Consider the following 23,319-nt stretch of genomic DNA (forward strand, 5'->3'; position numbering starts at 1 on the left):
CTTTCCATCATTTCCCCTCTCACTGGGTTACTTCTAATGGAGATGTAAATCTCTATTTGCAATTTAGAGCTTCCAAATACTCTAGGTCACATCAGAGTTTTACACTCTTCAGAATTACCCATATGCGTATCAGTTCTTAATAGTTAACCTGCAGTTTGTATATTGAGAAGTAATACCCAGAAACTCTTCCTTGCATGCATCCAGCAAGTGTAGGCAGATTTGGCATCTGGAGCTCTTCGTGGACTCTGCCGAAGCATCAGTGTGCGCCAGGCCTTTTTTCAAATACAGAAGGGCATTGGCCTCAGGACACAATGCTACCTCTTAGGGCGTAGATGAGCAGGTGCTGGTACAGTAGCACCTGGTGCTTGCTTCAAGTTTCATTATAGTTTCTGTCATTCTTCCTGGGCGTTTGTCCCTGACATACAGTGTAATTGTTTTAGAAACAAAATATATCAGATAGAAGTATATGTGTTAACTTCTCTACCACCAAGAACTATGACTGGGATGAGATTATGCTGTCCTTGAGGATGATTCTTTAAAATTTCATTTTTGTGGTTGGATTTCAAGTAAAATGTGGTGTTGTTGCTGTCAAACCAAAAAAGAAATATTATCTTTGTCACAGCTAGAAAAAATATCTTGAGAAAAATAGTTCTCTTCCCCAAATCCACATAAAAACTCACTTTTTATTTTGTCAAAGGCAGCACAAATAAAATTTCAGTGGTCATTTTGAAGACCATAGATACTTTCATACACATTTGCTAAACATTTTGAATTCTAAATTCATTTTGAATTTTGCTTTCTTTTGCTTTGAGTTGATGAGCTATATGAATTTCTAAAAATGCCAGGAATAATACGTTTTATATCTATTGCTTGTACATACTTACACTGCTTATTTGCCTACCTAGATCACTACTAAAAGTTTATATAACTACAATAGTGATTTTTTTTATATTTAGGTAAGATATTAACACATTGTGGTAAGAAAAAAAATTTCATGGAGTCTATTGTATTGGTTTTGGATGACATTTTCTTATTTGAAAATGCTGGCATTATAAGTAGAATATGTCCTATTTGAAACCCTGAAATAATAAGAAAAATTAAAATTTAAGGGCAATTTTTGCTAAGGGAAAAATGTCATGTATCAGGTAGAAAGATTATTTAAGGACTCTTAAGTACAGAGAATGAATTTAGGGATGTTATTCTGTAAAAATTAATTAGCCAGGTTTGTGCTTAATAAATACTACTTGATGATGATGAAATTAAATGAAAGAAAAATGCCTGACAAAGCTAATTGCAAATGTATGCACTAAGAATATGAAACAGATGTAATTTGACTTGTGTACTTAGGAAATTTGGGATGATCCTTCTGGAAGAAGCAGAATTTCATAATCTACACTATTTAGTAATAACTAAAATAATTTTAACTGTTACAAGCATTATCAGTATTTAAAAAAAAACTGAATATTGCAGGAGAACATAGATAGCTCTAGAATAGCCAGGAACATGGTACCTGATCCTGAATCTCATGTCTCTGTGTTATGGAGTTTTTAACAGCATCCAACCCCCTGAACCGGAGTTTGCTTGGAGTTCCCAGTGTGAGTAATTTCCACCTCCATCTCTGCCAGTATCTATAAATCATGTGGTGTTATCTATAATTAATGAATCCAAAGGAAGATAAAAGGGACAGCTTTGTAAGGAACACTAATGTTAACTGATTTCTTCAACTCTCCATTTTTCATAAAATTGATAACATTTCCTACTGGAGGGAGAACTTAGAGGATCTTTGATGGTAGTCAGTGCCATTGAAGCTTTTACTTCTGACAAAGGACCCAACACACTGGTTGTGTAAATTGTTTCCATTGCAGATCCTCACCTGTGAGAAGCTAAACACTAACATTTCATCCCTAACCACAAAGACATGATATATTTTATAGATAACTAAAAGCAGGAACTGTGCCTAGAGAATCAAATTCAGAAATTCATAACCATTGAACACCCAATAAGAACTTTACCTTTACAAAAAGGAAATTACTAAATTAAATACAAGGAAAATACATTTTTAACCTATTTCCTTTTTTAAAAAAAGCTAAAAATGTTAACATGTTAATTCACATAGTCAGGCTTATTATTTATGAATTTGTACAGCAGGAACTACTTTATAAAAATGTAATATAACATTACTTCTAAAATCCCACAACACCAGTATCCGTCATTGCTTTCCTTGCTAATATTTATCACTTATGCATTTTTTTGTTTCATGTGTGGAAATTCAAAAAAGAAATAAATGTGTCCTGTGGTGAATAAAATTTTGAAACCTACAACATGTTGATGTGTATTTTGAACACCATGATTGTCTCATTAGGCTTGGCAAAATATAAGCGTTTGTAGTCTTAATGAAAAGAATATAATCTATAAAAATTGATATGGCATGGTGATGATGCTTTGGATCTGAAAATAATTCCTTGGTACTATAGTTTAAATTGTATTTTAACTGTCCCCAAAAGACCTGAGTGTGTTGGAGCCTTGGACCCTAAGGAGGTCTGAAACCTTTAAGAGAGGGCTGGTGAGGGGTCCTTCGGTCATTGAGGGTGTGCCCTGAAGGGATTGTAGACCTGGCCTCTTCCTCATTTTTTCTTTGCTTGTGGGCCAGGAGATGAACAACTGAGTGCTGCCACATGGTCTGGCCGTAACATGCTGCCTCACCATAGGCCTAAAAGCAACAGGGCTAACTGGGCATGCACTAAAACCTCCAGAATTGTGAGCCAAAATACATCTATTCCCTTCATAAGGTGATCGTCTCAGGTATTTATTATAATGATAGAAAACTGACTAACACTTTTCTGTAAAAAGCTATATTCATTTTTTTGTTATGAGTATTTGTATTTTGCATGCTGAGTTAATACTGTGATCACAGTTTTATTCTGGGCACACTGATTTGGATTTATCTTTTTAGTGACTAATGTTAAGCAATCTTTATAAAAACACAAGAGCATAGTATATAAAAGAAACAAATAAGTAAATAAATAAGATAATAAATTTCTAAAAGTTGAAAAGGCCTCTGAGATTCTAATCTTGTTAGGCATTCATGCAGAATATTCCTGATTCATATATAACACATATGCCTTAACAAGCTTTTTTTTATCTGGTTTTCTAGGCCAAAGTAAATTAAGAGCAGAAAATCAGGAAGGAGATAGGAAGGGATGGAGAGGAAACTGAAATGGCAGGAAACAGAAAATGTAAAACAAGCACAGAATGTTATTACCACATCAGAGGCCAGTGAATATTTCTAATGATTCTAAGTCAGACCTTCTCAAACTTTCCTGCCAAGAAAACTATAAGCTTTAGCATGCCTATAGTAAAGTGTATAGGTTGCAATGTGTTTACATATGCCCCATATTTTTCCAGAAGGAGTTTTAAATGAAAAAGATTAGACTACATTTAAAAGCATTATATCAGAATGGTTTTGATTATGTATGTCCTAGTGCTCTAAAAAACATCCTTCAGTTACCTTAAAAATAGTTCCTCATGCCAGAGAAGATCTACTGCTGGGACTTCACTGGTTTGCTACATACAAATGGAGTGAGGCTCTGAAGATGAGAACTGAATTAAATAAATAGATTGTAAATTTTACAATGGCTGAATAAGTGGAAAAGGGCCAGTGCACAGAAAGTAATCAAGCTTCACTTGCACAATTTGGGCTGGCACATCCCCAATCCATCTTAGAATCTCTCACAGGTATGGTTTATAAATTAAATAATTTGTTCATTGTAGATAAAACTTAATACCAGGTCCAAAGCACCTGACTGAAAGATTTTCAAAGTGACTCAATTTAGCAAACACTTCTTGAACCTTTAGAGTGAGTTAGGCAAGGTGTAATAGAATGGAGACAGAAAACTTAAAACTACTCACTCTACAATCTGGGAAGCTAGTAGCAAAATGAATTAAATATGAAAACAATTCTAATGTGATAAGGGCTAAGTAGGCAAATACGAGAAGTATCATTGGTGCTAAGATGAGGAGCAATTAATTCTGCTGGAGAGTAAAGTATGAAGGCAATACAATTGCTGAGCCTTGTGATGAAGGGTAAATAGCTATTCAACAGGTGAGCAGAAATGCAAAGGACACTTGGACAGAAGGCAGAGTGTGAGCCAAGTCACATATGCCAGAATGCAGTCAAATATGCCAGAACAGCACTCTTACTTGGAAAGAGTGGCCCTCTTTGTATAAGAATTCTTCACATATAAAACTATGTTAGGGAAGATGATTTAAAACATGTACTAACATAAATAGCAGTTATGAGAACCTACACATTCCAGTGTTGCCAGCTTTCTTTTTCCTGCGTCTTTATTTTAAAACCTGTACTTTTAAAAAATCTTGATTTGTTCTTCCCCTTTCATTGTCATTGTTTTTAAATGAATCTAAATTATTTCAATCTAGAATGTAATTTCTTTTCCAGGTTGATTTGGTTTTACTGTAGACAGAGTTGTCCTGGAGTGATTGTAGAGCCTTGAAAAGGATTTATTCAGGACAGCTCTCTCCCTCGATCAAATGCTACCTCATCTGGACTCCCCCCACTCTGGGGATTGTTTGCTGTACAATCTGAAGCACACTTTAGGGCTTGGACTCTGGGTGTTGTAATATCCCAGGAGGCCTTACCAAGGACCCTGTTAGAAACATGCAGAGGCAGGAATCAACATCTGTTAATGATTAATCGTCTCAACACCCTGGACTAACTCTGATTGGCCTTGGGCCACAGCCAGCTACCCCTGAGAAAGCCAGCCTACTACCTCATGTTCCTCTCATATTCTGCAGAGACCAGGTCTTTGCTTTGGGTGTCTTACTCTCCCCTCTGTATTCATTAGAACTTTACAGGTAGGAGCCTCACAAAAAAACTGGACAACAGAAGTGTAGTAAGCCATGAGATGTCACCAGTTCATGGCAGAAGTAATCCTCAGGCACTGCTGAATACCAGGGGCTGACCTACAAGATCACAAGACCTCTTGGAAGTTATCAGTATGCTTCAGAGAACATATAAAATATCCTACAACATACATGACAGCTTCACTACAAAGAATTCTCTGATCAAATGTGAGGTTGTGAAGAAACTCTGGTATAACTATTTGCTTTTTTAAAAAACAGAAAAATAATACTTTAACATCAGCAAAATACACATCATTTTCAAACTCACATAGAACTCAACCGTATGCCGTAATGGTGATAGACCATATTCTGGGACAAAAACAAAACTTAACAAATTTCAAATAATAAAAGTAATATAACTGGGCATAAAGGAGAGTGGTGGAGGGGATGAATTCAATTATGATGTATTTGAGACATTGTAAGAACTTTTGTGAATGCCACAATAATAAGCACAACAATAAAGAAAAAAAAAAAGAATTTGACCTTGCCCAAGGAGACACCTGCTCTTTGCCCCCACCCCTGGTAGGTATGTCCTCTTAAAAGCCTTAACTATTTGCTTTTAAAAAGATGAGAATCTGCATCATTTATTTTGTTTTGGCAGCACTGAGGTTTGAACTCTGGGCCTCAAGCTTGATAGGAAGGCAGTCTACCACTCGAACCATATCCCCCAGCCCTTTTTACTTTAGGTGTTTCATATAAGCTCTCACATTTTTGCCTGGCGTTGACCTCAGGCCTTCCATGGTCAATCTTGATCCTCCTAATCTCTCCCTTCCAAGTAGCTGAGATTACTGGTGTGCACCACTGGACCTGGCCAAGATCTGTTGTTTTTATTAGATTTTCAATAGGAATCCAAAAAAGTTAGGAATCATTAACAAAGTGGTTGAAAATACGGATTTTAGAGTAATCCAGACCTAGTTCAAATCTGCTCATAGAAACTTGTAACAACTCATATAACCTCTCTGGGCCTCAATTTCTTCATTTATAAAATGGGGGATTTGGTCTCACATGCATAGGGTAAGGGTTAAATTCTCTCATGCATTAAAAGATTTTAAGCACAATGACTACACAGAGTAGAAACTCATTAAATAATTATCAATATTTTAAGACCCCTAATCATCTCTAGTACTGTGATTTTTGGAAGCAATGTGGCATAACGGATACATGTCCTTAACTTCAGAGAAAAGGGGAGCTGGCTAAGCCAAGACCCTTTTGCAAATCAATTTATCTGAGCCTTGTCTTTACATTTCTTAAATAGTAGAGAGTAGTATCATATGGTTGTTGAGGAAATGAAAGGGAGACCGTATGCAAAATATTTGCACAAGGACTGGCCTATACCAGGTATGCGGTAAAGGGGAGATACAATACTAAAACACCTGTCTCTGAGGCCCCACTCCTTCCTTCTGTGATTGATGCACTTAGGGCTGATGAGATTTTAAGCTATCCTAGGACATGGGATGACCTATCCCTCATACCAGTTTTGCCTTTCCTGGAGTGTCCTGAAGTAGTCACTTTTTATCTTTACTCTCTTCTTCCTCTTTAACAATTTCCTTTACTTCTTCTTATAAAGAGGACAGAGTTGATTAGGAAGAATGCCAAAGGTGGGGCCCACAATGGAGGGTTTTTTTGCTTAGGATTCTGATGGGAGTAGGAAAGAGATTTTTTTGGGGGGGTGGGGGAGGTTCTTTAACAAATGCAAACATGGTCCAGACTGAATAAAATATATATTCTAGAATTACTAAGTAACATCCTGGGATAGTTAGATTCACTTATATAAAGTCAATTAAGAGTCAAATATTTATTTGAACAAAATATTAAGAATAAAAAACCCCAAGAAGCTATTTTTCTTGGTAAAAATACTCCAAAGCAAAAAGACAGAGACAATTTTGAGGGATGCTTGATGAGTTCAAATAATGAGTTCCTCATTGCATCAGCTTCATTTTTACCACAGGAATCTACATGAGCAGACAGGTTTCCTCCTCCTCCAGCTTGTTTCCTTGGTCTGCCATTCCCTTCACAGTTTCCTGTCTCCATGTCTTCTGTGTGTGTCTCTGGATTTCATATAGTGTTTGTTCTCTTCCAGAGGACATCTGTGGCATATTGTCCTCTCTGGTTGTGAAAGACTTGTCTTGAAGCCATTACCTCTTTGGACTAATCATTGTCCTCTATATAGAAGGTATAATGGTCTAGTGAATAGAAACACTATGGAATTCAGAACTTGGACTGTTCTGTTCCAACTCTAACCTAAATCAGATGAGCAAGTCCTAATACATATAGAAGTGCCTTCTTTTAATAAGTGTTAGATAAATAGTTTCTCATTCTCTTTGGTTGTTATATTATTCATATGTAAATGGAGGAAGTTAAGAGGACCTTGAATTTAGAATTCAGGCTCTAAACTTGGACCTTCCAGCTCTAAATTCTGTGATTATATTCTAAATGTTAGGACAACATGGTACTTACTGGCATTGCCATTAATGAAATTACCCATCATTTATCTTATTAAAAAAACACATACCAATAGCCACAGGACAGCCAGGCCTGAAAATGAGGGTGTGTGGATTTTTATCTTGCCCACAACTCTCTAGTGACACTTGTGATGAATGTGAATGTCTCTGAAAAAAATTCTCACTGCCCTGGGGTGACCTGACCTGTCTTTTTGTTTTGGACTTGGTTACAGTAAACACATCCTACTTGAATGCAATTCTTCATGCTTGAGACTTAGAATGCAACTGAAAATTAAAGTTTGTGCTTTATACCTGTTGATAAGTGATTTCACAAAAAATGTCTCACATTTTATCTTTCACCTATCTGTTCACTCTGACCTTTACTTTACTTCAGAGAGAAGGTTCATAAGAGGTTGCCAGGTAGGTTCTCACTCAGCATTCTTTCCTTCCATCTTTTTTAATCTTTATCTTTCTTCTTCCTGTCATAGTGGATGAGGTGTCCAGCCCAGACTATGACTCTACAAATGTGGTCACTGACTTTCATTTCCTGTTAACACTCAAGGATTACGGTCCAACTCTGTTTCCTCCTCCTCTTCGAAAACCTCACATCAGCTTCCAGCCATCCTAGAAGATTTTCAGTGAAAAGAATCAGCCTACCAGTCCTTCTATCATATGACAAAATAGAACTGAAGAATTTTTCAAGTTTGTGCCTCACTTTAGGTGACTAAACCATTAAGGTTGTTTTTGTTTTGCCCTATTTCTTGGGGCCTTAATCTTATTCTGTGTGTGCCTCACTCAAAATTGGATAACAGAATAGAAATGATTTCTTTCTTGGTTAGGCTTTCCTGTAAATCTCATTTCCAGACTTGCTCCAAATTAGGGTAAAGGTTAAGTGAAGTGGGGGAAATGAGGGAGGAAAGGAGGGGACATTCAGCTCTGTGGAGGCAGTGCACTTAGACAGTTTGCCTCTCTGATTTTACACCCTTCTGTATTGATTCCATTGCCTTGCCATCTCAATTTCATCCTGCAGGGGACATGTACTCTGTGTGTGGCCTCCGCCATCCAACATGGCCAACACTCTACCCAGCAGGTGGCATGAGGGAATCCTCAAGGACATTAAAACTCCACAACAGCAGCTCTCACTTCTCTCTCACTTTTCCCTGCTCTCAGCAGAGGGACTGCCTCTGACCATCTGCTACTGCCTTAGTCCAAGCTGATCAACCTGTCCACAGATTTTTCTCCCAAGACCGTATGGTTGGTTTTTATTTGCTCATAGCTTTTTTTTCCCCCTCATGTTCTCAGTGAGTTTTTTTCCCTCTTTTACCTTTCATTCTATTAATTTGAACATAGATCCCAGATATCTCTCACCACAAAAACACTTTCCTGTTTTCCTTTCCATACTTTAGTGTTGCACAACTGTAGTCCAGATGAAGTATTCAAGGGAATTGTAGTGGAAAGACTAAAGAGCCCAGGTGTATCACACCCAAACTTGAGTCTGTTTTGTCTGAGTTAGCATGGTTACCTATGGCAATGTACAGTACTTCTCTGATTGAGTTTATTTTTCAGTAAAATGTTTATTAAACATGAATCCCCTTAATTTTGGGTGTTCTATAAGAATCATGAGCGAATCCTTATCTCAACCAGCAAAAACCCTTGTTCCTTCCTATTATTGCTTATACTCTCTCTACAACAAAATTAAAAATAAGGGCAAAATAGTTTCTGCTGGGTATTGAGGTGGGGGGAGAGGGATGGGGCAGAGTGGGTGGTAAGGGAGGGGGTGGGGGCAGGGGGGAGAAATGAACCAAGCCTTGTATGCACATATGAATAATAAAAGAAAAATGAAAAAAAGAAAGAAAGAAAGAATCATGAGCGATAGCTCTTGAAAGAATTCTCTGAAAAGGTAAATTATTGTACATACCTACTGTTATTTCTTTTAAGTTTATTATCATTAGCAGCGTAAGTTTCCTAATTCTATCAGTACATCATAGAAGTGCCTTCCACCTGCGTATAAAATAGGTGTAGGGTGTGCCCTTAGTCTGCCTATTAATATTTTAAGCATCTTTTCTCCCAAGCTATCCAGTAAGGAGATGCACTGTCATCTCCCAGGTCCTCTCCTAGGTAGAGCTGGCATCCCAGCTTGGTAGACACTACTGTAGACCCCAGTTTATGAAGGACTTCTGGCTGAAGATGATTAGTGCTTATAAGTAATGGAGACCAGGGTCTGAGCCACCTACCCACATGCCAGGGTTCTCTGTGTTTTGTGATAAACAGTGTCTGTACCAGAAGATGCTGGGTGAAAGTACTTATCAGTCAGAGCATCCCTGGAAAAAGCTTAACAAAGGGAATTGTCAAACTTTTCTGCCAGAAGATTTCAGAGCAAATTGGTCCTTCACTACACACCTCTGTGTTCTTTTGCAGAGTAGCAGACTAGCAACTTGTGCTTGTGTTAGAGAAAATTACATGAGAAATTTTTTTAGCACCTTTTAATAAAGCTAGCAATGATATCTAGGAGACATATTACTGCTATCAGGCATGCAACTTTTAAGCATGATTTCTCTTGGTGACTAAAAATGCAAGCCCTCATTTCAGGAGATATTTGTGCCTCCTTTTGTCACTAAACCCACTTCCCTTGAGTCATCAACATAGCCCCTGACAGAGCAAATGCCAAAATCAGGTTAGATTAGTAGGCTTATGCTTGCTAAAGACTTAGGTAAGAGGTATCCCACAAATGTCTAAATTGCTGCAGCTCAATAAGGTTTCTAAAAAGTACTTTCACACAATTCATTATTGTTAGTATTTGTGACTGTTTGATAAGCTCCAGAACCTTTTTCTGCCATGGAAAATAAATCATTCCTAATAGCCAATTTTTTTTTCCTCTGTCTCTCATTTTTGAACTTGATCTTTCCCCTGAAACAGTTACATGTCATCACCAGGCTTTTCTCTGTTTAATATTGTTTTTCTTTCCTCTGCCTTAGGATGGCCGTCTGCGGATGAATGACCAGCTGATTGCAGTTAATGGGGAAGCTCTTCTGGGAAAGTCCAACCACGATGCTATGGAAACACTTAGACGATCAATGTCCATGGAAGGAAACATACGAGGGATGATCCAGCTTGTGATTCTGAGGAGGCCAGAAAGACCAATGGAGGTGATGCATGTCTTCATTTTCCTCAGCAAATTGCCCAAATGGCTGCCAGAATCATGACTTGGGGGTAGCTTGGTTCTGCAGTTGGAAAGTGTTCCCCAGCAGGGCTCTGGTAAATATATGTGGGGAACAGGTGGTTGTATATTTTAGGTATAAGTACAAGGTCTAAAAATGCGCATATAAAGTAGGTCATTTATAAAGTAGAACAGGTCCATATTTTCAGGGTTTTTCCTCCAAAAATTCCTAGCACTCCAGACTCATTCATAAACATATTTATATATATTTTAGTTGATGTGCTAGAATGTCCATGCCTTAGATTGTTCCTGATCAGATGTGTACAATGTATAATGTGAAGATCATTTTAGTATAATCAGCTCTATATTCTTCACATTCTCCTTACTTAGGTAAAATAGACCTGAGGCTTAATTTAGTTTCTTAAACAAGCTGTGTGCTATATATTATTAACTGAATGGGAGTCTTATTTTATTTTTTTTCTAATTGACACTTTATTTTTTTTTTCTTTTATTCATATGTGCATACTATGTTTGGGTCATTTCTACCCCCTTCCCATCATGCTCCCCTTACCCCCCGCCTCCTCCCTCTCCCCCCACACCCCCGCGATACCAGGCAGAAACTATTCTGCCCTCATCTCTAATTTTGTTGGAGAGTATAAGCAATAATAGGAAGGACCAAGGGTTCTTGCTAGTTGAGATAAGGATAGCTATACAGGGAGTTGACTCGCATTGCTTTCCTGTACATGTGTGTTACCTTCTAAATTAATTCTGATCGAACTAACCTTTTGTCTAGTTCCTGGTCCCCTTCTCCTGTTGGCCTCTGGCGCTTTAAAGTATCTGCATTAGTTTTTCTGCATTGAGGGCAACAAATGCTATCTAGTTTTTTGGGTGTCTTACCTATCCTCATACCTCCCTTGTGTGCTCTCGCTTTATCATGTGATCAAAGTCCAATCCCCTTGTTATGTTTGCCCTTGATCTAATGTCCACATATGAGGGAGAACATACGATTTTTTGTCTTTTGGGCCAGGCTAACCTCACTCAGAGTGATGTTCTCCAGTTCCATCCATTTACTTGCAAATGATAAGATTTCATTCTTCTTCATAAAATTCCATTGTGTATAAATACCACATTTTCTTAATCCATTCGTAATAGTGGGGCATCTTGGCTGTTTCCATATCTTAGCTATTGTGAATAGTGCTGCAATAAACGTGGGTGTGCAGGTGCCTCTGGAGTAACCTGTGTCACATTCTTTTGGGTATATCCCAAAGAGTGGTATTCCTGGATCATATGGTAGATTTATGTTTAGATTTTTAAGAAGCCTCCAAATTTTTTTCCAGAGTGGTTGTACTAGTTTACATTCCCACCAGCAGTGTAAAAGGGTTCCTTTTTCCCCGCATCCTCGCCAACGATTGTTGTTAGTGGTGTTGCTAATGATGGCTATTCTAACAGGGGTGAGGTGGAATCTTAGTGTGCTTTTAATTTGCATTTCCTTTATGGCTAGAGATGATGAGCATTTTTTCATGTGTTTTTGGCCATTTGAATTTCTTCTTTTGAGAAAGTTCTGTGTAGTTCACTTGCCCATTTCTTTATTGGTTCATTAATTTTGGGAGAATTTACTTTTTTAAGTTCCTTATATATTCTGGTTATCAGTCCTTTGTCTGATGTGTAGCTGGCAATATTTTCTCCCAAAAAAATATGGTCTCATCAGTTTAAACACCATTTCTTTTGTTGAGCAGAAGCTTTTTAGTTTTATGAAGTCTCATTTATCTGTGCTATCTCTTAGTTGCTGAGCTGCTGGGGTTCCACTGAGAAAGTTCTTACCTATACCTACTAATTCCAGAGTATTTCCTACTCTTTCCTTTACTAACTTTAGAGTTTGGGGTATGATATTAAGGTCCTTGATCCATTTTGAGTTAATATTGGTATAGGGTGATAAACATAGATCTAGTTTCAGTTTTTTGCAGACTGCTAACCAGTTTTCCCAGCAGTTTTTGTTGAAGAGGCTGTCTTTTCTCCAGCGTATATTTTTAGTGCCTTTGTCAAAGATAAGTTGGTTATAGTTGTATGGCTTCATATCTGGGTCCTCTATTCTGTTCCACTGGTCTTCATGTCTGTTTTTGTGCCAGTACCACGCTGTTTTTATTACTTTTTAGAATAGTTTGAAGTCAGGTATGGTGATACCTCCAGCATTGTTCTTTTGACTGAGTATTGCCTTGGCTATTCGTGACCTCTTGTGTTTCCAAATAAATTTAACGGTAGATTTTTCAATCTCTTTGATGAATGTCATTGGGATTTTGATGGGAATTGCATTAAATATGTAGATTGCTTTTGGAAGTATAGGCATTTTTACTATGTTGATTCTACCAATCCATGAGCATGGGAGATCTCTCCACTTTCTATAGTCTTCCTCAATCTCTTTCTTCAGAAGTTTATAGTTTTCCTTGTAGAGGTCGTTCACATCATTTGTTTTGTTTACACCTAGGTATTTGATTTTTTTTGAGGCTATTGTAAATGGGAATTGTTTTCATATATTCTCTCTCAGTTTGTTCATTATTAGTGTATAGAAATGCTAATGATTTTTCTGTGTTGATTTTATATCCTGCTGCCTTGCTATAGCTGTTGATGATGTTTAGGAGCTTTTGAGTAGAGTTTTTTGGGTCTTTCAGGTATAGGATCATGTCGTCTGCAAATAGGGATATTTTGACAGTTTCTTTACCTATTTGTATTCCTTTTATTCCTTCTTCTTGCCTAATTGCTCTGGCTAGGAATTCCAGTAGTATGTTGAATAGGAGTGGAGATAGTGGGCATCCTTGTCTAGTTCCTGATTTTAGAGGGAATGGTTTGAGTTTTTCATCATTAACTATAATGCTGGCTGTAGGTTTGTCATATATAGCTTTTATAATGTTGATGTACTTTCCTTCTATTCCTAGTTTTCTTAGAGCTTTTATCAAGAAATGGTGTTGGATCTTATCAAAGGCTTTTTCTGCATCTATTGAGATGATGAAGTGGTTTTTGTCTTTGCTTCTGTTAATGTGCTGTATTACATTTATAGATTTGCTATGTTGAGCCACGCCTGCATCCCTGGAATGAAACCGACTTGGTCTTGTTGTATGCTCTTCTTAATGTGTTGTTGAATTTGATTTGCCATTATTTTATTGAGGATTTTTGCATCAATGTTCATTAAGGACATTGGCCTGTAGTTCTCCTTTTTGAGGTGTCTTTGCCTGGTTTCGGGATGAGTGTAGTACTGGCTTCATAAAATGTTTTAGGCAGTTTTCCTTCCCTTTCTATTTCGTGGAACAGTTTAAGGAGGGTTGGTATCAGTTCTTCTTTAAAGGTCTGATAGAATTCAGCAGAGAATCCATCAGGTCCTGGAATTTTCTTTTTTGGGAGACTCTTTATTGCTGCTTCAATTTCATTTCATGTTATAGATCTATTCAGGTAATTAATATCCTCTTGGTTCAATTTTGGATGATCATAAATATCTAGAAATCTGTCCATTTCTTCAAGATTTTCAAATTTATTAGAATATAGGTTCTCAAAGTAGTCTCTGATGATTTCCTAAATTTCCATGGCATTTGTTGTTATCTCCCCTTTTGCATTCCTGATTGTACTGATTTGGGTTTTTTCTCTCATCATTTTAGTCAGATTTTCCAGGGGTCTATTGATCTTGTTTATTTTTTCAAAGAACCAACTTTTTGTTTCATTAATTCTTTGTATGGTTTTTTTTTTGGTTTCTATTTCATTGATTTCAGCTCTTATTTTTATTATTTCTCTCCTTCTATTTGTTTTGGGATTTGCTTGTTCTTGTTTTTCTAGGAGTTTGAGATGTATCATTAAGTCATTGATTTAGGATCTTTCAGTCTTTTTAATATATGCACTCATGGCTATAAACTTTCCTCTCAGGACTGCCTTTGCTGTGTCCCATAGGTTTCAATAGGTTGTGTTTTCATCTTCATTGACTTCCAGGAATGTTTTAATTTTCTCTTTTTACTTCATAAATGACCCTTTGTTCATTAAGCCATGAGTATTCAGTTTCCAGCTGTTTGCATGTTTTTTGTGTTTATTTTTGTTTATTTTGTTGAGTTCTAGTTTTATTGCATTGTGATCAGATAGAATGCATGGTATAATTTCTATTTTCTTATATTTGCTGAGGCTTGCTTTGTGCCCTAGGATATGATCTATTTTGGAGAAGGTTCCATAGGCTGCTGAGAAGAATGTATATTGTGTAGAAGTTGGATGAAATGTTCTGTAGACATCAGCTAGGTCCATTTGATCTGTGGTATGTTTTAGATCTAGGATTTCTTTATTGATTTTTTGTTTGGATGACCTATCTATTGATGATAGTGGGGTGTTAAAGTCTCCCACAACCACTGTGTTGGAGTTAATATATGCTTTTAGGTCCTTCAGGGTATGTTTGATGAAATTGGGTGCATTGACATTGGGTGCATATAGATTGATAATTGTTATTTCCTTTGGTCTATTTCCCCTTTTATTAGTATGGAATGTCCTTCTTTATGTCATTTGATCAATGTAGGTTTGAAGTCTACTTTGAGATCAGTATTGCTATTCCCACCTGTTTTCAGGGGCCATTGACTTGGTAAATCTTCTTCCAGCCTTTCATCCTAAGCCTATGCTCATTTTTGTCAGTGAGATGGGTCTCCTGTAAGCAACAAATTGTTGGATCTTCCTTTTTAATCCATTTCATCAAATGGTGCCTTTTGATGGGGGAATTAAGTCCATTAACATTAAGTGCTAGTACTGATAGGTATGTGGTGATTCCTGTCATTTAGTTGTCTTAGTTTTTTGAGGGTTTGATTATGTGTAGCTAAATCGATGTTACTCTCTACTTTCTTGCTTTTTCTTTTCCTGTAGTTTGGTATTGCCTGCCCTTTCATGGTTTGTTGGGTTTCACTTTCTGTGTGCAGAATCCCTTGCAGAATCTTTTGTAGTAGTGGCTTTGTGGTCACATATTGTTTTAGTTTCTGCTTATCATGGAAGACTTTTTTGCTCCATTTTTGAATGATAGTTTTGCTGGGTAGAGTTTCCTAGGATTGAAGTTATTTTCATTCAGTGCCCAGAAGATCTCACCTCAAGCTCTCTTGCTTTTAATGTTTCTGTTGAGAAGTCTGCTGTGATTTTGATGGGTTTACCTTTGTATGTTATTTGTTTTTTCTCTCTTACAGCCTTCAATATTCTTTCTGTAGTCTCTGTACTTGTTGTTTTAATGATAATATTTTGTGGGTAGTTCTATTTTGGTCAGGTCTGTTTGGAGTTCTGGAGGCCTTGTGCACCTGTATGAGCATAGTTTTCTCTAGATTTAGGAAATTTTCTGTTATTATTTTGTTGAATATATTATGCATTCCTTTTGCTTGTACCTCTTCTCCTTCTTCAATGCCCATGAATCTCAGGTTTGGTCTTTTGATGGAGTCAGTAAGTTCTTGCATTTTCTTTTCACTGGTCTTGAGTTGTTTAACTAATAGTTCTTCAGTTTTTCCTTTAATTACCATTTCATCTTTGAGTTCAGAGATTCTGTCTTCTGCTTGTTCTTTTCTGCTGGATTGGCCTTCTATTTTGTTTTCCATTTCTGTTTTATTCTTTTTTCTGAGGTTTTCCATATCCTGAGTCAATTCCTTTTTAATATTGTCTATTTTTGTCCTGAGTTCATTTATCTCTTTATTTATCATATTCTTTCTTTCACTTTGTTGTTTATACAGTGCTTCTATAGTTTCTTTTATTTGTTCTTGTGATTTCTCAAATTCTCTATTTTTGTTGTCTTGGAATTTTTTGAGTGTCTCCTGCACATTTTGGTTGACCATATCCAGTATCATCTCTGTAAAATTCTCATTGATTACTTGTAGGATTTCTTCTTTCAGAGTGTTCTTGTGGGCTTCATTGGTTTCTTTGACATAGTTTATCTTCGTTTTGTTGGAGTCTGGATCTGGGTATCTGTTTTCTTCATTTCCCTCTGGCTCCTGTACTAATTTATTACTGGGGGGAAAATGATTTCCCTCTTTTTTCGTTTTCCCATCATTGCCCTTGCTATTGTTACTGTCCTTGTACTGTGTGTAATTCAGTATTGTCTAGGTTGTAATAGTAACAATGATGATATCTAGAATGGAAGAGTGAGAGGAGAGGGAAAGCAAAGAAGGTAAAGAAAAAGGAAAAACAAACAAAACAACAACAACAACAACAAAATAGAGCCAAAGAAATAAGCAGGGAGAGATAGTGTACTAATCAATGGTCAGCTAAATAGGCATTAGAGAGACAGAGAGAAGATAATTAAAAAAAAGTATCCCCAAGTTCAAATGCAATAAAGTTTCAGTCTTAATAATTTTGGTGTTAGTCCTTCAGCCTCCTGTCCTGGTGTTGGTGCCTGAGAAGTAGTTCTGTCGTTGTCTCCTCAAAGGACAAAAAAACAAAACAAAACAAAAAATCCCAAGTTCAAATGCAATACAGTTTCAGTTAGCCCTTCAGCTTCCACTCCTAGTTCTGTCATTGTCTCATCAAAGGAAGAGAAAAAAAAAAAGAGAGAGAGTCTAGAGACAGCTTTGTGAATGTCTACCTGAGGTTGCGGCTCACCTGCCACCTACTGTCAGCCATCTGCTGCTGCAGACTTTATTTATTGCAGATCTCAGGAGTGAGCTTTACACTCACCTCACCCACAGGCTTTGTTTATTTAGAGTTCTCCTGGATCCATGCCCCTTTTGTTTTCTCCAGTATACAGCCCTGCCCAGCTGTTGCAATTGCAGTCCTTTTTTATTTACAGTTTGCGTGAGGGAGTGCCCCTCCCCCACGCTCTGGAGCTCTTTGCTACACGTCTTTTTTTTTTCAGCTGCTTGTTTATTATTCAGGTTTGTTTTTCTCTTTTTTCCCTGGGTGGGGGTCAGTCTGTCCAGGGGGCTATGCTGATTTGTCCTAGGGTTGTATTTGGGAGTACCTCATGCCACTTAGCTCACCTGGTGGTCTACTTCTGCCAAGCAGGTTAGGAGCTGGTGTCTGGTGGCACAGGAGTCCCCATGGTTTCTCCATTGAACATGGTGTGGGCTGGGGGTGTGGAGGTGTTAGAGTTTTGCCTCTTCTTGGTGGTTTTTCCTGCAAGTTGTATCTCCAGTGTCTCTCCAGGGTTTTACTTTAGGAAGCATGCTTTCTGCTTCCTCCCTCATGTCGCCATCTTGGAATCCCCCGGAGTCTTATTTTTTGAAATGTTTTGCCATGATTTCTTTGTGGCTTGTTCAAGTATCAGTAATATTTATATTATACGTGAGGTATAAATATAAAATATTTTTGAATTTTCATATCCCTAAACCTTTTACTTACATAAAATTATAAATGTAAAATATTCTTAGACATTATTTTCCCTTATACATGAAGTAAAATTATTAAATACTCCTAACAATTAAGAAAAAAAATAATAAAAAGTTAGCAGTACTAAAAGTTAAAAAAAATTCAGCAAATCACATATTATCATATCAGGATATTTTCTAAGGCCAAAATAAGTGCATAATACAATAGTATGCAAAGAGAAAGTAGGATACCATTTAAAACACTAAGATAACATATTAGTTTTAAAACTAAATTCAACTTAAAACTTAAAAATGAAAGGGTTATCAAATCAAACAGTAGTCAATGTCAGTGGGACTCCTTGTGGTTAAAAACTTGGCTCTGAAGTTCCATATGGCTTGAGTTAAAATCCTACATTGGACGTTCCTGGCTATTGAACTACATACTTCAGTGATCAGTATGTGTACATGATAGATGTTGTTAACTGTTTTATCCATTAATGGGTCTTCATTTCCAAGCCTATAATAGACACATCATAAATGTTGTTGAATAAAAGAGAAAATTGCATCTGAGACCTATTTCATCTGAGAGAGAAGGTTTTGAGTAGCAAAATTATAAACCATATCTTACTTTGTTATTATTATCAGCTCTTGGAAAGGAGTAACTGTACCTTTTACACTCTCTTGTACATAACCTTGTAGATGTTAAATAAATGTAAATTGGCCAATTACTGAAGACTATATATAATGAAGGAGCTTGTTTTCAACATTTGTGTCTGCTTAAGTGACAGAGTTTTTCATGAATATTTAATGGCTTCACTTATGTACATAGTTTAAATGCCCTTATCTGCTGCTTCCTACCATGAAAGAAGGGGCTCCATTTGGTGTAATTTGGTTCTTTCTCTAGAATCCCGGGATTCCATGGAACCCAGGTATTGGAGAGGATAGTCTGGGGAGTCTGAGTCATCCTCCTATGTATCATCTGCATATTAGAGCTCCCCTACGAATTATTTTAAGCAAGATACTTCAACCAGTAGAAAAGACTGGAAGACCACTAGAGTGTCACATGCATGCAGAGAACAAAAGACAAAAAGCAAAAGAAATGAATATAGCTCTAAAAGGCATAGCAAATGCTGCCACATATCCTTTCACCTAATTTCACACATTCTAAAATGTTTGAATACTAGTGAATAGGTGTGTTGTACTTTTGGTTCTTGGACACTACCATTTGCATCCTCCTTTACTTCAGGTATTTTCATCTTAATTCACATAGTCTGGAGTGGATTGACAATGGTCCATCAGAAGAAAGCAGTAACTTTCAATTCATTGCCCATTGTCAGAAGTATCTTGTTAATATAGTTCACCAGGGAATTGATCAAGCATAGGAACTAGGGCAAAAAGCAATTTTTATGAGGACATTTAAACAAGATCCATTTTCTTCCCCTAATATTTACATGCCTTCCATGGGGAATAAGCAGGCACTTGACTCTTAGCTATTGAGAATCTCTGTAGTATCCATGAAGATTAAGGAGCATTATTTCTTATAAAGACAGCAGCCTAACATAAAGATTATCCTTATTAAATTTGGAAAAAATTTGATCTCCCAAATCTGTGTTCTACTGTGTTGGAGCATATGTTGTGTGCTCCTGTTTAGGGCGTATTCTCCCATGGAGCAGTAGTCGCCCTCTGGTACAATAAAAAAGCATCCATAACCTAGAAACAGTCTCAGTACTGCTCAGACATTCAGGCAAATCAATTAGTTAGATTTGGCAAGAACACCAAAGTGATTGCTTGAGCATTATATTGATATTTAAAAAATTGAAGAAGCTACTTAAGAAAAGTCAAAATATAAAGTCGTTGGGTTTTTTTTTCCCACATTACCCCGTTGCACAAAATATGTAAACAGTTTTGATGAGAACCTCATGAAGAATACATAATGAGCCCTTGATTGAGTCAAAATCATTTTAAACACAAGCATGTTTTTCAAAGGATGAGCCTGAGGTTCAATTGTAATTCTATTTGAGCCTAGAGACTTGGTATGGAAAAAAAAAAAATGGGTTATGACCTGGTTTTGTTTTTCTCTTCCCCAAAAACATTTTCTGCCTGCTGTAAGCTCATCTTGGTAAAGGCAGAATATGTTTAAAAGTCCATTATATTTTTTATTGGCTGGGACACTAATGGAGGGCTCCACGACAGCTCTATTTTACAGGCTGAATACTTTAATTAGGCTGGTTACTCATCAGTTGTTAGGATATCGATTGTGTCATTTATCAAGGAGCTGGGAGGGCGGAAAAAAATTTTTTTTTCTTGTTGCTATTGTTAAATGAAAACACAAGGCCATGCAATTCAAGACCTACCTCTCAAGCCTGCTGGGATTCCTGCTTTAACATAAGAGTCTCCTGTACCTGGCTGGGTTTGACCAGAAGCCTAGAAGCATAGGATTGGGTGTGGGAGAAGTATAAGAAGCCTTCACAAAAAGCTAAAGGCCTTTCCACATCTGAAGACATTTTAATCATTAAGCATGTAGGATTTGAATGTTTTAAATATGTTACTTAGCTAAACACTGAATTATCATAACTAAGAGGAAAATATAAATCAAATGCACTGTTTTAGCAAAATGCTACCCCACATGAAAAAGCTTTGGGGATCAGATCTGTGTTCTTGTTTGTGGCACGTTCATTTCACAAATGGTCAAGGGAACAGCTATGAAATGACTTCCAAATCATTTTCTTTCGTGAAATCTGTTAGGGTGGCAAATAATATGAACAAGAGCAAAACTCAGTTGTCTGTGTTCCAATCTACTTAAAAAAATGGCCAGAGTTCTCTGTAATTGGCTGCTTCCTAGTACCTCTTCAACACCTGGGGAAGATGACTTGTGGAGTGTTATCTGGATACAGCAGTTTTAAGAAAACTGTGAAATTGTTTACAGACTGTCAGAATCCAAACAGGGAGGGGAAGTATGGGGAAAAAAAGGGAAAAAGAATCTCAGGAGAACCACTGTCTGCCTTGTCACAGAAGTTTGTTTTAGCTCCTGGCCAAAGACCTGGTGTGGGACATATTCATGGCATTTCTGCGGCAAAGCCTACTTGGGTTCTGACTTGTCCTAGAGCATATGCACTTATCTGGGGAGAGAGGAGGAGAGAGGAACCAGCTGGTTGGCAGAGAAACACCCTTGGCATGAACTGTATTCTTGTATTGACACTGCCACAAGCTGTACTCCCAGATGGAAGAAAATTTGAAAGAAGCCAGTTGTAAGTGGGGGAAAGAATAATAAAGCTAATCCTCTTTTGTGTTGGCTATCAGCACTCCTAATCCTTAACACCACATTGTCAGTATTTTTTATTTCATATTCAAAGATGTTTTAACAGATAGGGCCATTTTGATTTTCCACAGTTGAAGACTTATATGCTAGAGACTCTTGAAAGACTATCATAAATTGATCGTTCTTTCACTCCACTTCCCTTGACCACACTGCACATATTAAAAAAGCAAATGTAATTTTTATTTTTATCCCCTAGGAGCTTACAGAGGGTGGCACACTTTCCAAGCCGTGCTTTGAGAACTGTCAAAATGCTCTAACCACCTCTAGGCGAAATGATAGTAGTGTGTTGCATCAGTTTGGCACTTATGGTCCACAAGACAAACAGAAAGGTAAGAGTGTTTTTCTCTATTGCAAATAGAGTGAGAAAATAAAAGTGCCTTTTTTTGAAGAAGGGTTGGGGGACAAAAAAAAGAGTTAATTAGACTTAGTGCAGACACTGTTACTTAAAGTCAAGAGCTTTCAGAGGTGGGTGGGAGAGCTGACTCAGAACTTGTGAATCAGATTCCTGGCAAGGCCTCCAGTTGAAGTAACAGTTTCTATGCTCGCTGCCCCAAACATGGAGGGTTATGTATAAAACAAACCATGACTAGAGAATCAAAGATGGAAAACTGTTAGTTTTTTTTTTTTTAAGATTTTTTTAATATTGAAAATTACCCAGTAACTTTAAAAACTGTATGGGCATATATTAAACCATAAAGTAGCCATAACTTGGCTCACAGATTTATGCTGTATTCTAAGATGAATGTGGAAATAGTTAAAATACCGTAACCTGAGACTGTAATGTGATAGTTAGCATGTTCCTGATATTGTCTTGCTACACTTTCTCTTATTCTCTGGTATGGACCATTTCTAGGAGACTCTAGATGGTAAAAAAAAAAAAATTGCATTTTCTATATTGTTTTTCAAAAATTATACTTCAAGTCACCAAGATAATTGTTTTATCTCCCTGAAACCTCTATTTTTTAATGACCTTCATTTTTTATATTGCAAAAGCAATACATACATATTCATTATAGAAAATGTAAAGAAAAGCAATAAAAAGAAAATTTAATATTACTCATACTTCTTTCTAAGTTCCTAATCAATAACATTTTATGTGTATCTTTCAAGTCTTTTCTTCATGCAAATTTGTGTACATGACAAGAAATTAAAAATGAGATGTACTACACTTACTGTTTAAGAAATTTTTTTTCAGTCAATAGCACATTATGAGCATTTTGCTATACCACTGAATATTCTCCTACAGTTTCATATTCAGTAGGAGCATAGTATCTTATTGAGTGGAGATAGGTACTATATATTATCAATTACTCCTATTTTGGAAATTTTGAACAAAATTTCCAAAATTTAACTACATGGGAACAAGTTCCAAACACAGACATTATTCTGTCAGAATGGACTTGTAAATCTGAGATTGCTCTAGAATTAAACTGCTTCATCTGAATGGGATGTTGGTTTTTTTCCTCTAAATTCCTCCATTGTAGTGAGAGTAGCAGCCACAGCTGTCACTATTTATTAACTGTTCATTGTCTGTTAGATGCCGTGTTAAGCAATTTACATGCATACTCAAAGTGGGTACAATTATTATCCTTATATTACAGATGAGGAAATAGAAGGTCAAAGAGAATAAATAATTTACCCAAGATTGCATGCTTGATACCTATAGAGCCTGGATTTAATTTCTGTCTCTGTCTTATATTCATCTCCTAAGCCACAACACAGGCTTTAACTTGCATTCATCCTTTGAAAGTATTGAACTCTTTCCACCTGACACTAACAATGCCTATTAAAAGCTGATTTTTCTTTGTATTCAGATGAAGAACTACTCAGTGTTCAAACAAAAGAAATTTAAAATCTTCTCAATAGAGACAGATCCCATTCTGAGACCTTCAGCAGAGATTTTCACATGTAAAAATGTTCATATGTTAGGATCAGGAACATTGACATCTGTATAAAAATAGCTCACCTTTACCTAATTTGATTGCAGTTTGATTCTCAAACATGTGTCTAATGACTGAGTTTAGGATTTCATTCCTTGTTTTACCAGTGATATTAAAAGAAACATGGGACATGTTACCTCCTCCTTGATTCATTTTAATACCTCTAAAATATGGATACTGAGATAATATCCATGCAGCATATTTTTAGAGGATGTTGATATACTCAAGTAAATAGGATAATATTTTTAGAAAGAAT

At 36.7% G+C, this 23,319-nt stretch overlaps 1 protein-coding gene across 9 annotated transcripts in view; it reads left to right on the forward strand.

Moving 5' to 3' along the window:
- Pard3b (par-3 family cell polarity regulator beta) overlaps positions 1 to 23,319 on the forward strand; it is a 977,771-nt gene that overhangs the window by 554,436 nt on the left and 400,016 nt on the right. For all 9 annotated transcript variants that reach the window (XR_012447363.1, XM_074071526.1, XM_074071528.1 and 6 more), the window contains 2 exons: positions 10,337 to 10,507; positions 21,320 to 21,452. Coding sequence is in view for 8 of the 9 variants with exons in the window: in XM_074071526.1 (XP_073927627.1) it covers positions 10,337 to 10,507; positions 21,320 to 21,452 (304 nt within the window). In the remaining variant the exon portion in view is untranslated. The remainder of the gene's footprint in view (positions 1 to 10,336; positions 10,508 to 21,319; positions 21,453 to 23,319) is intronic.

This window comes from Castor canadensis, chromosome 4, assembly GCF_047511655.1.
Source record: "Castor canadensis chromosome 4, mCasCan1.hap1v2, whole genome shotgun sequence".
NCBI classification, from domain to species: Eukaryota; Metazoa; Chordata; class Mammalia; order Rodentia; family Castoridae; genus Castor; species Castor canadensis.